At 40.0% G+C, this 16539-nt stretch overlaps 1 protein-coding gene across 2 annotated transcripts in view; it reads right to left on the bottom strand.

Annotated features, from left to right (window-relative positions):
* Positions 1-11088: 11088 nt before the first annotated feature.
* The window catches only part of GLRA2 (glycine receptor alpha 2), a 196109-nt gene continuing 190658 nt past the window's right edge, over positions 11089-16539 (bottom strand). For both annotated transcript variants that reach the window (XM_082375781.1, XM_082375780.1), the window contains exon 9: positions 11089-14171. In XM_082375781.1, coding sequence (XP_082231907.1) covers positions 13893-14171 — 279 coding nt within the window. In that variant the 3' untranslated portion in view covers positions 11089-13892. The remainder of the gene's footprint in view (positions 14172-16539) is intronic.

Raw genomic sequence — 16539 nt, 5'->3', positions numbered from 1 at the left:
AATCAACTAATAAGTTAAATACAATTTTTGACTTGTGTTAATTTTATATTTGTATGAGAGTCATGATTTGAAAATTATGGTTTAAGAGTTTTTAGCTAGGAAGCCTCAAATCTACAGCCTTTTCTGGAATTTCTGCCTCTGCTTCCTCCAAGTGACACAGCAATGGCACTGGAAGTCGAGACAGTCACCTGGCACTCTGGGCTCCTCCTGCAGCAACTGATGGGCAAAGAAGGGGGTTATGTACTAGCTGGGGTGATTGCTCCTGACGATCAAGAGGAAATTGAGTTGCTACTATACAATGGGAATAAAGGGAAGTATGTAAATATATCTGAAATGCAGGAGACCCCCTCTCAGAGCTCCATGTCTTAGAAGGCCCATGTCTTCTGATAAAAAAGTGAAAGGAAAAGGTCAATGGGAACCTATTACAAAAACTTAATACAGGCAGAACTGCTAATGTCCCAGACCCTTAAGGATCTGTAGAATTAGGGTGTTTCAAAACACACTTTGAAAAATCCTAATCTAGTGCAATTCTTTCATTGTTACAGACCCAAAACCTGCTTAAGTTTTCACAGCAACTTTTATCTAACTGGTTAGTAATAGGTTCCTTAGTTCTCTGAGCTTCTCATGCAACACTCAGTTAAGTCCTTAATAAGTATTCAATATTCACTGAAGAAATACCATACTGATTTAACACCTACTAAGTGCCAGGCACAGATCTAGACCTTGGGAATACAACATTGAACCTATGTTTCTACTTTCTTACATGAAGCTGTCCTTTAAGTGTGTGTGGGGGCGGGGGAAGGGGGGGAGAGAGAGAGAGAGACAAGCAATAAATACATAAAAGCATCATTTGGAAAGTGACAAATGCTATGTAAAATATAAGGCAGGAATGATTATAATGGTTAGAGGCTACTAATTTATATAGGGTGGTCAGAGAAAGCTTCTCTGATAAGACATTGGAGCAGAGACCTGAATTAAATCAGTGAATGTGTTAATTAAATCAGTGAATTAAAGCCCTGAGTGTATCTAGAGCAAGGGCTGGCAAAGTACGGCCCACAGGACAGATCTGGCCTGCCACTTGCTTCTGTAAATAAAGTTTTGTTGGAACACAGCCACATCCATTTGTGCACACATTGTCTATAACTGTTTTCATACCATAAGAGCAGAGTTGAGTAGTTGCAGCAGAGACGGTATGGCCTGCAAAGCCTAACCAATTTACTATCTGGCCTTAAAAAGTTTGACAACTCCTGGTCTAGGGAAAGAGGGTGCCAGGCAGAAGAAATAGCACGTGCAAAGGCTCTGAGGTAGAAGTGTGGTTGGCATGTTTAAGCACTGGGCAGTATGCCTGGAGGGAGTGGGGATGGATGGGAGAGGGTTGTGGGGTGGAGGGAGGGAAGGTCAGATCATGTGGCCACAGTGAAGGTTCTGGCTTATTCTCTGAGTAAGATGGGAAGCCATTGGAGGTTTAAAGCAGAGTGACATGATCTGATTTATGCCTTGAAAGGAGCTTTCTCGCTACTGTCTTCCTTTTATCTCTTCTACCTTTCTCACTACCCTGCCCCTAAATCTTTCTCCTCAGAAAGCAGGGTTAGCTTAAGAAATGATTACACATTGAGGTGATGGAGCCTTGGTTAGTTCTAATCCTTGCAATATGAAGGGTCTCCTAGGTCTTGAGTCTATCATTTTTGAGGACCTGGAGCTTCTGATGAGGCTTCAGTGTGCGTGAGGACTGACCGAGCTGTCCACTCCATGACCAACCCTAGGGCCTACCAGAAAAAGGCTGGCATGGCACACACTTCACAAAGAGCACCCCAGAGCTTTGCTCTTCTCTTTGAAGACACATTCACCTATTTATGAATCATTTATGCCAAAGTAATAATGTACTTTCTAAATGCTGACTTGTGGTCTACAAACATCTAATACACACTACCCTCAGCTTGGGGGAAACTATATTACTTGTTATTTTTGAGATGCATTTGCACCAACATAGGAATATTCCATCTTTTCTTATGTGGGGACATGTGTGACGATGTGAAGATCATTTCCCCTCCTTCAAAAATGGAAATAAACACCTTATAAAATGAATTCCATTGGTCTTTTATTCAACTCCAGTATCTTTTGGGCCATTCAATAACACACGATATTTACTGTCAGCGAAGATGTTCTTAATACTATATGCACCATTTGAGCTACCTCTCTTAGGCATGTTCAACAGAAATATTCTATTGTACGCTGTCCTTTACCAATTTATTTTGTTATCCATGAGGGTGGGTCAGTGGTACCATGACTTTTTACTTTCCAGGCTTTTATTTTCCTAGACGGTGTGGATATAGTGAAAGGATATAGTCTGAGGAGTTAGGAAGCAAATTATGCCAGATGTTCAACCTCTAACAGGATAGGTGGCTTGGGTGAGGTGTCTGATTCATGGAGCGTCTGTTTATCTATTGACTCTTTGTGATTGGCCACCTTGGACAATTATTAGAATTGAATGCTGTTGTAGACATCAAAACATGTTGATATGTTGAAAGCACTATATGAATATGAAGTTGTGGTGTTATTTTTAATTCTTCTACTTCGTGATCTATGAAGAGTATGCATTACTTGAATCATTCAATCTATACTGAAGAAAAAAAAAAAGAAAAAAGCCAAACCCAAATTGGTGAAAATAAGAAGTTTAAAGCAGAGGTTAAAACATTAAAAAAGGCTATTTGGCAGATATATGGTTTACATTCATTCGACAAATTGGCTTCAGGCTTAAACTAGGAGATGCAAAAATCCTAAAAAATATTCTGAAGAGGCTCTTCTCTCTTTTCCAGAGCTGTGAATCATATGATATGGAATTTTATGCTGTGTTTTGGTTAGAACCTACTTATTTGATGTTAATGGAGTAAGCAAAATGTAAAATGGTACTCATTTAATCTTTATTGGAAAATCTGCTTTCAGAATTTGGCAGTTCTCCTCAGTGGCGTAGATGAGGAGCTTAATGCTAATACTGTTTGGGAGGATTTTTAAAAATCTACAGCCAGTCTGGTTTGTAGCATCTGTTTTGGACCAAGGTGTTTGAGAATGCCATAAAGAGTCTTAAGCCTTAAGTCATCTCAATCTGTTCTTAAAACCAAGTGGTAGGAATTGAAAAGTGTTTAAAAGACAAATCCCCCAGTAATCCATTATCTGAAAAATGGTAGCAGTAGTTGGTTACTTCTTGTCATTGCTTGGCTGGGAAAAACTTATGTAACTTTGTCAATAGGCACAGCATAGCCTCCTTCACCAACTTTTTCCCTAGTGATAGGAATAATATTCATTGAGCATCTGAGCTTTGGCAGGCAGTGCAGAAAACCCATGGAACCATAACCATTTTCTTCCAGAAGCTTCCAATCTAATGAAAACTGGTAGTAAGTTATCTTCGTCAGAGCCATGATTTTATTCTTGAACTATTTTCTTTCAAATACTTTTGTAAAAGAAAAACATCCTCAATAAAATCTCTAATAACATTACAGGGGAATTATCTATTTTGCCAGAGTATGTAGTGCTCAAAATCTTTTCCCCGAGATTTTATTTATATAACCCCAATTCAAGAGTTCTTTCCACTGAATGTGGACTAGAATTACAGAAAAGTCAAGAACCCCTCTTGCCATCCAGGATGCCTTTACCTACTTGAGTGGCTGGCAGATACGTTTAGAAGTGAATATATATATATATTTTTAACATCTTTATTGGAGTATAATTGCTTTACAATGGTGTGTTAGTTTCTCCTTTATAACAAAGTGAATCAGTTACACATATACATATGTTCCCATATCTCTTCCCTCTTGCATCTCCCTCCCACCCTCCCTATCCCACCCCTCTAGGTGGTCACAAAGCACCGAGCTGATCTCCCTGTGCTATGCGGCTGCTTCCCACTAGCTATCTATTTTACGTTTGGTAGCATATATATGTCCATGCCACTCTCTCACTTTGTCCCAGCTTACCCTTCCCCCTCCCCATATCCTCAAGTCCATTCTCTAGTAGGTCTGTGTCTTTGTTTCCGTCTTGCCCCTAGGTTCTTCATGACCATTATTTTTTTCTTAGATTCCATATATATGTGTTAGCATACGGTATTTGTTTTTCTCTTTCTGACTTACTTCACTCTGTATGCCAGACTCTAGATCCATCCACCTCACTTCAAATAACTCAATTTCGTTTCTTTTTAAGGCTGAGTAATATTCCATTGTATATATGTGCCACATCTTCTTTATCCATTCATCTGTTGATGGACACTTAGGTTGCTTCCATGTCCTGGCTATTGTAAATAGAGCTGCAATGAACATTGTGGTACATGACTCTTTTTGAATTATGGTTTTCTCAGGGTATATGCCCAGTAGTGGGATTGCTGGGTCGTATGGTAGTTCTATTTTTACTTTTTTAAGGAAACTCCATACTGTTCTCCATAGTGGCTGTATCAGTTTACATTCCCACCAACAGTGCAAGAGGGTTCCCTTTTCTCAACACCCTCTCCAGCATTTATTGTTTGTAGATTTTTTGATGATGGCCATTCTGACTGGTGTGAGATGATATCTCATTGTAGTTTTTTTTTTTAATCTAACTTTTTTAAAATAAATTTATTCATTTGTTTATTTATTTTGGCTGTGTTGGGTCTTCATTTCTGTGCGAGGGCTTTCTCTAGTTGCGGCAAGCGGGGGCCACTCTTCATCGCGGTGCGCGGGCCTCTCACTATCACGGCTTCTCTTGTCGCGGAGCACAGGCTCCAGACGCGCAGGCTCAGTGGTTGTGGTTCACGGGCCCAGTTGCTCCGCAGCATGTGGGATCTTCCCAGATCAGGGCTCGAACCCATGTCCCTTGTATTGGCAGGCGGATTCTCAACCACTGCACCACCAGGGAAGCTCCTCATTGTAGTTTTGATTTGCATTTCTCTAATGATTAATGATGTTGAGCATTCTTTCATGTGTCTGTTGGCAATCTGCATATCTTCTGTGGAGAAATGTCTGTTTAGGTCTTCTGCCCATTTTTGGATTGGGTTGTTTGTTTTTTTGATATTGAGCTGCATGAGCGGCTTGTAAATTTTGGAGATTAATCCTTTGTCAGTTGCTTCATTTGCAAATATTTTCTCCCATTCTGAGGGTGGTCTTTTTGTCTTGTTTATGGTTACCTTTGCTGTGCAAAAGCTTTTAAGTTTCATTAGGTCCCATTTGTTTATTTCTGTTTTTATTTCCATTTCTCTAGGAGGTGGGTCAAAAAGGATCTTGCTGTGATTTACGTCATTGAGTGTTCTGCCTATGTTTTCCTCTAAGAGTTTGATAGTGTCTGGCCTTACATTTAGGTCTTTAATCCATTTTGAGTTTATTTTTGTGTATGGTGTTAGGGAGTGTTCTAATTTCATACTTCCACATGTACCTGTCTGGTTTTCCCAGCACCACTTATTGAAGAGGCTGTCTTTTCTCCATGGTATATTCTTGCCTCCTTTATCAAAGATAAGGTGACCATATGTGCGTGGGTTTATCTCTGGGCTTTCTATCCTGTTCCATTGATCCATATTTCTGTTTTTGTGCCAGTACCATACTGTCTTGATTACTGTAACTTTGTAGTAGAGTCTGAAGTCTGGGAGCCTGAGTCTTCCAGCTCCGTATTTCTTTCTCAAGATTGCTTTGGCTATTCGGGGTCTTTTGTGTTTCCATACAAATTGTGAAATGTTCTGTCCTAGTTCTGTGAAAAATGCCAGTGGTAGTTTGATAGGGATTGCATTGAATCTGTAGATTGCTTTGGGTAGTAGAGTCATTTTCACAATGTTGATTCTTCCAATCCAAGAACATGGTATATATCTCCAACTATTTGTATCATCTTTAATTTCTTTCATCAGTGTCTTATAATTTTCTGCATACAGGTCTTTTGTCTCCTTAGGTAGGTTTATTCCTAGATATTTTATTCTTTTTTGCTGCAATGGTACATGGGAGTGTTTTCTTAATTTCACTTTCAGATTTTTCATCAATAGTGTATAGGAATGCTAGAGATTTCTGTGCATTAGTTTTGTATCCTGCTACTTTACCAAATTCATTGATTAGCTCTAGTAGTTTTCTGGTAGCATTTTTAGGATTCTCTATGTATAGTATCATGTCATCTGCAAACAGTGACAGCTTTACTTCTTCTTTTCCGATTTGGATTCCTTTTATTTCTTTTTCTTCTCTGATTGCCGTGACTAGGACTTCCAAAACTATGTTGAATAATAGTGGCGAGAGTGGACATCCTTGTCTTGTTTCTGATCTTAGAGGAAATGCTTTCAGCTTTTCACCATTGAGAATGATGTTTGCTGTGGGTTTGTCATATATGGCCTTTATTATGTTGAGGTAGGTTCCCTCTATGCCTACTTTCTGGAGGGTTTTTATCATAAATGGGTGTTGAATTTTGTCGAAAGCTTTCTATCTATTGAGATGATCATATGGTTTCTCTCCTTCAATTTGTTAATATGGTGTATCACGTTGATTGATTTGCATATATTGAAGAATCCTTGCATTCCTGGAATAAACCCCACTTGATCATGGTGTATGATCCTTTTAATGTGCTTTTGGATTCTGTTTGCTAGTATTCTGTTGAGAATTTTTGCATCTATGTTCATCAGTGATATTGGCCTGTAATTTTCTTTCTTTGTGACATCTTTGGTTTTGGTATCGGGGGATGGTGGCCTCGTAGAAAGAGTTTGGGAGTGTTCTTCCCTCTGCTATATTTTGGAAGAGTTTGAGAAGGATAGGTGTTAGCTCTTCTCTAAATGTATGATAGAATTCACCTGTGAAGCCATCTGGTCCTGGGCTTTTGTTTGTTGGAAGATTTTTAGTCACAGTTTCAATTTCAGTGCTTTTGATTGGTCTGTTCATATCTTCTGTTTCTTCCTGGTTCAGTCTCGGCAGGTTGTGCATTTCTAAGAATTTGTCCATTTCTTCCAGGTTGTCCATTTTATTGGCATAGAGTTGCTTGTAGTAATGTCTCATGATCGTTTGTATTTCTGCAGTGTCAGTGGTTACTTCTCCTTTTTCATTTCTAATTCTATTGATTTGAGTCTTCTTGCTTTTTTTCTTGATGAGTCTGGCTAATGGTTTATCAATTTTGTTTATCTTCTCAAAGAACCAGCTTTTAGTTTTATTGATCTTTGCTATCGTTTCCTTCATTTCTTTTTCATTTATTTCTGATCTGATCTTTATGGTTTCTTTCCTTCTGCTAATTTTGGGGTTTTTTTTGTTCTTCTTTCTCTAATTGCTTTAGGTGTAAGTTTAGGTTGTTTATTTGAGATGTTTCTTGTTTCTTAAGGTAGGATTGTATTGCTATAGACTTCCCTCTTAGAACTGCTTTTGCTGCATCCCAGAGGTTTTGGGTCATCGTGTTTTCATTGTCATTTGTTTCTGGGTATTTTTTGACTTCCTCTTTGATTTCTTCAGTGATCTCTTGGTTATTAAGTAGTGTATTGTTTACCCTCCATGTGTTTGTATTTTTACAGATCTTTTCCTGTAATTGATACCTAGTCTCATAGCGTTGTGGTCGGAAAAGATACTTGATACGATTTCAATTTTCTTTAATTTACCAAGGCTTGATTTGTGACCCAAGAAATGATGTATCCTGGAGAATGTTCCATGAGCACTTGAGAAGAATGTGTATTCTGTTGTTTTTGGGTAGAATGTCCTATAAATATCAATTAAGTCCATCTTGTTTAATGTATCATTTAAAGCTTGTGTTTCCTTATTTATTTTTATTTTGGATGATCTATCCATTGGTGAAAGTGGGGTGTTAAAGTCCCCTACTATGATTGTGCTACTGTCGATTTCCCCTTTTATGGCTGTTAGTATTTGCCTTATGTATTGAGGTGCTCCTATGTTGGGTGCATAAATATTTACAATTGTTATATCTTCTTCTTGGATGGATCCCTTGATCATTATGTAGTGTCCTTCTTTGTCTGTTGTAATAGTCTTTATTTTAAAGTCTATTTTGTCTGATATGAGAATTGCTACTCCAGCTTTCTTTTGATTTCCATTTGCATGGAATATCTTTATCCATCCCCTCACTTTCAGTGTGTATGTGTCCCTAGGTCTGAAGTGGGTCTCTTGTAGACAGCCTATATACGGGTCTTGTTTTTGTGTCCATTCAGCCAGTCTGTGTCTTTTGGTGGGAGCATTTAATCCATTTACATTTAAGGTGATTATCGATATGTATGTTCCTATTACTATTTTCTTAATTGTCTTGGGTTTGTTATTGTAGGTCTTTTCCTTCTCTTGTGTTTCCTGCCTAGAGAAGTTCCTTTAGCATTTGTTGTAAAGCTGGTTTGGTGGTGCTGAATTCTCTTAGCTTTTGCTTGTCTGTAAAGCTTTTAATTTCTCCGTCAAATCTGAATGAGATCCTTGCTGGGTAGAGTAATCTTGGTTGTAGGTTTTTCTCCTTCATCACTTTAAATATGTCCTGCCACTCCCTTCTGGCTTGCAGAGTTTCTGCTGAAAGATCAGCTGTTAACCTTATGGGGATTCCCTTGTGTGTTATTTGTTGTTTTTCCCTTGCTGCTTTTAGTATTTTTTCTTTGTATTTAATTTTTGATAGTTTGATTAATATGTGTCTTTGCATGTTTCCCCTTGGATTTATCCTGTATGGGACTCTCTGTGCTTCCTGGATTTGATTAACTATTTCCTTTCCCATATTAGGGAAGTTTTCAACTATAATCTCTTCAATTATTTTCTCAGTCACTTTCTTTTTCTCTTCTTCTCTGGGACCCCTATAATTCGAATGTTGGTGTGTTTAATGTTGTCCCAGAGGTCTCTGAGACTGTCCTCAATTCTTTTCATTCTTTTTTCTTTATTCTGCTCTGCAGTAGTTATTTCCACTCTTTTATCTTCCAGGTCACTTCTCCGTTCTTCTGCCTCAGTTATTCTGCTACTGATCCCTTCTAGAGAATTTTAAATTTCATTTATTATGTTGTTCATCACTGTTTGTTTGCTCTTTATTTCTTCTAGGCCCTTGTTAAACGTTTCTTGTATTTTCTCTATTCTATTTCCAAGATTTTGGATCATCTTTACTATCATTATTCTGAATTCTTTTTCAGGTAGACTGCCTATTTCCCCTTCATTTATTAGGTCTGGTGGGTTTTTACCTTGCTCCTTTATCTGCTGTGTGTTTCTCTGTCTTCTCATTTTGCTTAATTTACTGTGTTTGGGGTCTCCTTTTCGCAGGCTGCAGGTTTGTAGTTCCTGTTGTTTTTGGTGTCTCTCCCTGGTAAGTAAGGTTATTTCAGTGGTTGTGTAGGCTTCCTGGTGGAGGGGACTAGTGCCTGTGTTCTGGTGGATGAGGCTGGATCTTGTCTTTCTGGTGGGCAGGTGCACGTCTGGTGGTGTGTTTTGGGGTGTCTGTGGCCTTATTATGATTTTAGGCAGCCTCTCTGTTAATGGATGGGGTTGTGTTCCTCTCTTGCTAGTTGTTTGGCATAGGGTGTCCAGCACTGAAGCTTGCTGATCATTGAGTGAAGCTGGGTCTTGGCGTTGAGATGGAGATCTCTGTGAGATTTTCACCGTTTGATATTACGTGGAGCTGGGAGGTCTCTTTTTTTTTTTTTTTTTTTTTTTACATTTTATTTATTTATTTATTTATTTTTTTTAGCTGTGTTGGGTCCTCGTTTCTGTGCGAGGGCTTTCTCCAGTTGCGGCAAGCGGGGGCCACTCTTCATCGCGGTGCGCGGGCCTCTCACTGTCGTGGCCTCTCTTGTTGCGGAGCACAGGCTCCAGATGCGCAGGCTCAGTAGTTGTGGCTCACGGGCCCAGTAGCTCCGTGGCATGTGGGATCTTCCCAGACCAGGGCTCAAACCCGTGTTCCCTGCATTGGCAGGCAGACTCTCAACCACTGCGCCACCAGGGAAGCCCTGGGAGGTCTCTTGTGGACCAGTGTCCTGAGCTTGGCTTTCCCACCTCAGAGGCACAGCCCTGACGCCTGGCTGGAGCACCAAGAGCCTGTCATCCACATGGCTCAGAATAAAAGGGAGAAAAAATAGAAAGAAAGAAAGAAAGAAAGAAAGAAGATAAAATAAAATAAAATAAAGTTAGTAAAAATAAAAAATAATTATTAAGAAAAATTTTTTTTAAAGTAAAAAAAAACCCAAAAAAAACCAGACAGACAGAACCCTAGGACAAATGGTAAAAGCAAAGCTATACAGACGAAATCACACACAGAAGCATACACATACACACTCACAAAAGAGAGAAAAAGGGAAAAAATATATATATTGTTGCTCCCAAAGTCCTCCTCCTCAATTTGGGATGATTCGTTGTCTATTCAGGTATTCCACAGATGCAGGTACATCAAGTTGACTGTGGAGATTTAATCCGCTGCTCCTGAGGCTGCTGGGAGAGATTTCCCTTTCTCTTCTTTGTTCGCACAGCTCCCGGGGTTCAGCTTTGGATGTGGCCCCGCCTCTGCATGTAGGTCGCCTGAGGGCGTCTGTTCTTCGCTCAGACAGGACGGAGTTAAAGGAGCAGCTGCTTCGGGGGCTCTGGCTCGCTCAGGCCGGGGGAGGGAGGGGTACGGAGGAGGCGGGGCGAGCCTGCGGCGGCAGAGGCCGGCGTGACGTTGCACCAGCCTGAGGCGCGCCGTGCGTTCTCCCGGGGAAGTTGTTCCCGGATCACGGGAGCCTGGCAGTGGCGAGCTGCACCAGCTCCCGGGAGGGGCGGTGTGGAGAGTGAGCTGTGCTCGCACACAGGCTTCTTGGTGGCAGCAGCAGCAGCCTTAGTGTCTCATGCCCATCTCTGGGGTCCGCGCTGATAGCCGCGGCTCGCGCCCGTCTCTGGAGCTCGTTGAGGTGGTGCTCTGAATCCCCTCTCCTCACGCACCCCAAAACAATGGTCTCTTGCCTCTTAGGCAGTTCCACAGTTTTTCCTGGACTCCCTCCCGGCTAGCTGTGGCGCACTAGCCCCTTCAGGCTGTGTTCACGCCGCCAACCCCAGTCCTCTCCCTGGGATCCGACCGAAGCCCGAGCCTCAGCTCCCAGCCCCTCCCGCCCCGGCGGGTGAGCAGACAAGCCTCTCGGGCTGGTGAGTGCTGATCGGCGCCGAGCCTCCGTGCGGGAATCTCTCTGCTTTGCCCTCCGCACCCCTGTGGCTGCGCTCTCCTCCATGGCTCCGAAGCTTACCCCCTCTGCCACCCACAGTTTCCGCCCGCGAAGGGCCTTCCTAGTGTGTGGAAACCTTTCCTCCTTCACAGCTCCCTCCCACTGGTGCAGGTCCCGTCCCTATTCCTTTGTCTCTGTTTTTTCTTTTTTCTTTTGCCCTACCCAGGTACGTGGGGAGTTTCTTGCCTTTTGGGAGGTCTGAGGTCTTCTGCCAGCGTTCAGTGGGTGTTCTGTAGGAGGTGTTCCACATGGATGTTTTTCTGATGTATTTGTGGAGAGGAAGGTGAACTCCGCACCTTACTCTTCCGCCATCTTGAAGCTCCTCCTCTAGAGGTGAATATTAAAAAATTTTTCTAATGTGGGGACCACACCCTGCCTCCGAAAATTATACAGCATACACTTTGATTAGACATGATCGTTTAGCTTAGGATTTTCCCCCAAGGTGCCTCCCATCCCACCATATGTAGCATCAGGGCTCTTCCTAGGACACTTATGGGGTCAGGCCCATCTTTGGGAGGCATTTTAGCCTCAATTTTAGAGGAAGAGAATTGAGACCAATCAAAGACTTTGCCTTATTTGTTTGGAAAGAAGCGAGCAATAAGACAGAAATAGTGTTTTAGGAAAGAGGCACAAAGCATGGCACTAATCTTGCCAAAGCTAGGAATTGTGTAGCTTCTTGCCCAGTGTAGTGCAATTCATAGTAATAATAATTTTATTATTATCTGTTAGTTATTGAGAATTTACGATATGTTAGACACCATGCTAATGGCTTTCCTTGCATTTTTCTCGGTTCATCCTCTTAAAACTCTATGAAATAGGAGCTACTCAGAAAAATCAGGTAACTTATCCAAGATAACCCTGTTGATAGGTGGCCGAGCTAGTCTTTCTATCTCCAAAATTCACGTGTTTAGCCATTCTGTGATATTCTTCTCTATGGAAATGATTCAATATTTGAATCGGTTTAAAAGGCTATAAACATCAACTTAGGAATCCACATGTTCCTGAAAATTTTATGAAGGATACCTTTAGTTAAGGAAAATCTACAAGGGCTAAGATGAGTTACCTCTGTTTCCCTGGGGTTCTCAGCATTGTTTTTCATCATGGAACTCCCTTCCTGACAAGATCAGGATGGATAGGTGGACAGGTTGGTCTTTTAAATTGCTTTTCACTTTGGTATTTTACAATCACGCAGTGCTCTTGGAACTTTTCCACGTCTCATATGAAGTATCCAGTATTAGACTCTGCTCGCATTGACTACTGTTACTTCCATGTCTCCATTTCCCTGTTTCTACAATGAGAATAATGTACTTTTTTCTTTCTTCATGGGGATACTATAAGCTACTCTTATATTACAACAAAAATATAATAGCTATATAAATGCTTCAAGTTTATGAGGAAGACCAGAAACAAAAATCCAAGTTACCATTGTCATCTAAATTATTTACATTGTAATGCAAAAATGGAAAGACTCATAGCTTCTGTGGCACACTTAGCTTTATTGAAATTGAACAAATATTTTTAATAACCCCTTTTACAGCACATGTAAAATTTAATTTTTTCATTATATATTTTACAGGTTGTCTTTTATCTGAGTAAGCAAAAATACGTCTTTTTTTTTTTTTTTTTTTTTCTTACTTAAAACATGTAGCCAGGATTCAAACCACGTAGCTCTGGTACCAAAAAGGCAACGGGTTATGAAAATCACAGTACAATTTTAAAATTCTTTAAGTTAGTTAAGGATATTTCAAACAATATTCACTTGGATTGACAGTAGAAATCATGGGTCAGTTGACATTAGGACTAATAGTTACACTTACAATGAGAGCAGAAATGGGAAGTTCAAGCTAATATGAGCTACACCGTTCAGGACACATCATCTCCATAAATACTGTGGCTGAGAGGCTGCGACGGCTAAGTCACACTTGAGTACTTAATTGCACGTAAATATAGCCAAAGTGAAAAAAAATGTAGTGTGATAACTTGGATCTAAAAGAAAATGGGCATTTATTTTTAAGAGGACATACGATCAAATCAATTTCACAATACACAATTCAAATCCCCAAATTACATCTAGGAAAGAAAAAGAATATTAAAATGCACACCTACACGGACAGTAAAGTATAAACCTGTTCTTTGTGATTGGTATTTATTTTTTGTTGTTGTTTTCTCGACAAGTAGAAATTATTTATGACCCACAAAAGGATTCCTCAGGTGAAACACTAATTACAGACATTGTAAAGAACGTAGCTCAGGAGGCTTGTTTTAAAAACGAGGCAGCATTTTCCTGAAAAAGTTTGATCCTCAACTCACTATAGGCTAGTCACTATGGTCAGATCCTAAGCATTTTCCTTTTGTGTGTGCGTGTGCGCACGCGTGTGTGTGCATGCACACGCGTGTGTTTAAGCTGTCTTTTCAGTACCAGAATTAGTCAAAACCAAACCAAACCAAACCGAACCAAAAGACAAATAGCCCTCAACTACTTGACTTTGCATATCATGTCTATTTAATGCATCATCTGAAAGAGCAATGCTAAAGACTGTGAAGGGAATTATGCTCACGTGATTCTGCAACACCGTAATTTTGTGCAAACATTTTCCTTCATTGCCCGGATAACTTATCTTTTTTCATGTAGGTGCCAGGAAACCCGCCCCCATGATCCTCCCTCCCCCCTCCCCCAGTCTTCTCCTCTGTCAAAGTGATATAAAGACAATTTCACTGTGTATTTACAAGCACAACAGTTAGGCAAGAAGGTCCCAGGGTCTGAAGAGCACATCTATTTCTTGTGGACATCTTCATGCCGAATGATCTTGTATGTGATCCAGTAAAAGATGTTGAAAATGAGGAAGGCCAATGGGAAGGCAGCTCGAGAAATCGTGTCAATCCTTTTTGCCCGGTCCACAAACTTCTTCTTGATGGCATCTGCATCTTTGGGGGGCTGTGGGAGCTGGCTGGCAGGTGTGGCCTTGACAGCTGTTCCATCTTTCACTTGAAGGCAGTGACCCATCCCGTAACCACTGAAATTAAAACGACTTTCACGAGTAACATCTTCTTCCTGGAAGAATAAAGACAGGGAAAGCACAGATAGGTTGTCAGTCAAATCAGATGGAAGGTGCTTAAAATTCTTCAGAAGTAAAAGGATAAATCACAGTTAACTGGTAGTGTGGAAGGCTTTTGGAATAGGGAGTTGTCTTTCAAGTTCAACTCAATTATTCATGGAACAGATACAGTTCATTAACTTTTCAGGCTGAGAAATTAAGTGTGAGAATAATGACTCCGTGGTCATTTTAATTAATTAACAAACAGAAATACCTACAGTATATTCAGCACTGACTGACGTTCCCAAAATCTAGTTTATTGATCCACAGCTTTGAATAGACTGTTTTAAAGCTAAATCTCCAAATCCCAGTATTACACTCTAAATCTAAGAAGAGGACTGTTCGTTCATTCACTCACTCATTCATTCGTTCACCCATTCTTTCATTTTCAACAAAGCATTTACTGAATCTCTGCCTTGTACCTGGCTCTGAGCCAGGAACTTCTAGTATTGTGGCTCATTCATCGCCCAGTTCCTTCCATTAACATTGGCTTTAATGTTTGTGTTAGATCTAAGATTAACCCCTTAAATGTATAACTTTTCCCCTCCAGCCCTCTAGTTCACCTCAGTTATATAGCAGAGATTAAATATTCAGTGTTTGGAGTTGAATATTTCTACCATGGTTAGTTTTTCTAGTGTCAACTTTTTACATTGATTCTTTGGCTATTCATATCTACCATATGAACATATGTCGTTTTAGCTGATGTCAGTGGTTTTTTGTGTTATTTCTACATGAATTAGATAAAAGACTGAAAAATTGTAACCTTATGGTAAAGAGCAAATACCCTACATAGAGACAAATGTATGGAATTTGGGTGTGTGGTTGGGTTGAAAAGATGGGATTGAAATGACCTGCTTAATAAAAATCTAGTTCTAAATAGCCATCGATTGAATCATCATCTTCTGCAACTAGATTACTGTTTTCTACAATACTGTGCCACCCCTTTGAAACACCAAAGACACTGCACTCTTTATCTTGCTAGAGAAGAATATTATATTAATTAATTTGGTTATATTTTTCCAAAAGACAGTAAAATTTGGTACTAATTTTATTTCATCGATGTTTATTGCATGTCAGTTGTGCCTTCACACATATAAAAGATATACTGAATGAAGGACTTTTAAAAATTTTATTAGAGTATAGTTGGTTTACAATATTGTGTTAGTTTCAGGTGTACAGCAAAGTGATTCAGTTATACATATATATATCTATATTCTTTTTCAGATTCTTTTCCCTTATAGGTTATTACGAGATATTGAGTAGAGTTTCCTGTGCTCTACAGTAGGTCCTTGTTGGTTCTCTATCTTATATATAGTACTGTGTGTATCTGTTAATCCCATCCTCCTAATTCATCCCCCCCGCCCGCCACGTTGCCCCTTTGGTGACCGTAAGTTTGTTTTTGAAGTCTGTGAGTCTGTTTCTGTTTTATAAATAAGTTCATTTGTATCATTTGAATGAAGGACTTTTAACATAATATTAATGTGAGATAGCCCAACTGTAATCCAAATGGTACAGCAAGGACAAATTTAGGTCAGGAAGATCAGGCCAAAGCTCTTCTAATAAAATAACTGTAAAACTACTCCTTTATGAAACCATCTTCCCAGTACTTTTATGTATATGAGATTGTCCTGCACAAGTTGGTTCAGGATACTCTGTCTCATTTGTTAACAAAATGTAATAAGGATTTTTCATTCAACAGTTAATTGTTGAGTGTTGAGTCTATGGCGAGCATTTTGCTAGATGCTGGGAGACAGTTGATGAAGTTGGACAAGAGCCCTACCTGCATGGAGCTTTCAGAACCCAGTGGAAGTGGCCAACCTAAAGGCATTCTCATATAGGGAAGCTGGCTAAGAAAACCCAGCCAGACATTAGAGTGCTTCCGTGTACTCAGCTCTATAAGCTCTATAACGAAGACTTCAACTGGACTCAGATTCAAAGAGTAAATCTGGTTTCTTTGTCTAAAATGGGAATGATGTATTTTATGGGTGCAAAAGTTTCAAATACGTGAAGTATTTAAAAATGTGGACTAAACAGTTACATTAATCATTACAGTGTCGTTAGAAGACTTATTAGCAAGAATGTTGGAAGACTTATTAGCAAGAATGGAAGCACACAGGTCACTAGGAGGAGGGGACTTGTTAGTCACATGGGTTATAAGCAGTCTTATTCTTCCTGCCTATTACTAACTGGTAATTAGATCTTAACCAGTGTGTGAGGGAAGTAGAAACGGTGTGATTTGATTTAGTTAAGAGATCCAGACTAGGAATTTGGCTATTTGGGTTCTAGGCCTGGCTCCAAAGGTTAGAAGCTGTGCTGATCTGAGGC

Source organism: Balaenoptera borealis, assembly GCF_965194805.1.
Source record: "Balaenoptera borealis genome assembly, chromosome: X".
NCBI classification, from domain to species: domain Eukaryota; kingdom Metazoa; phylum Chordata; class Mammalia; order Artiodactyla; family Balaenopteridae; genus Balaenoptera; species Balaenoptera borealis.
Note: the sequence above shows the minus strand (reverse complement) of the source record. Positions and strands in the feature narration are given on the sequence as shown.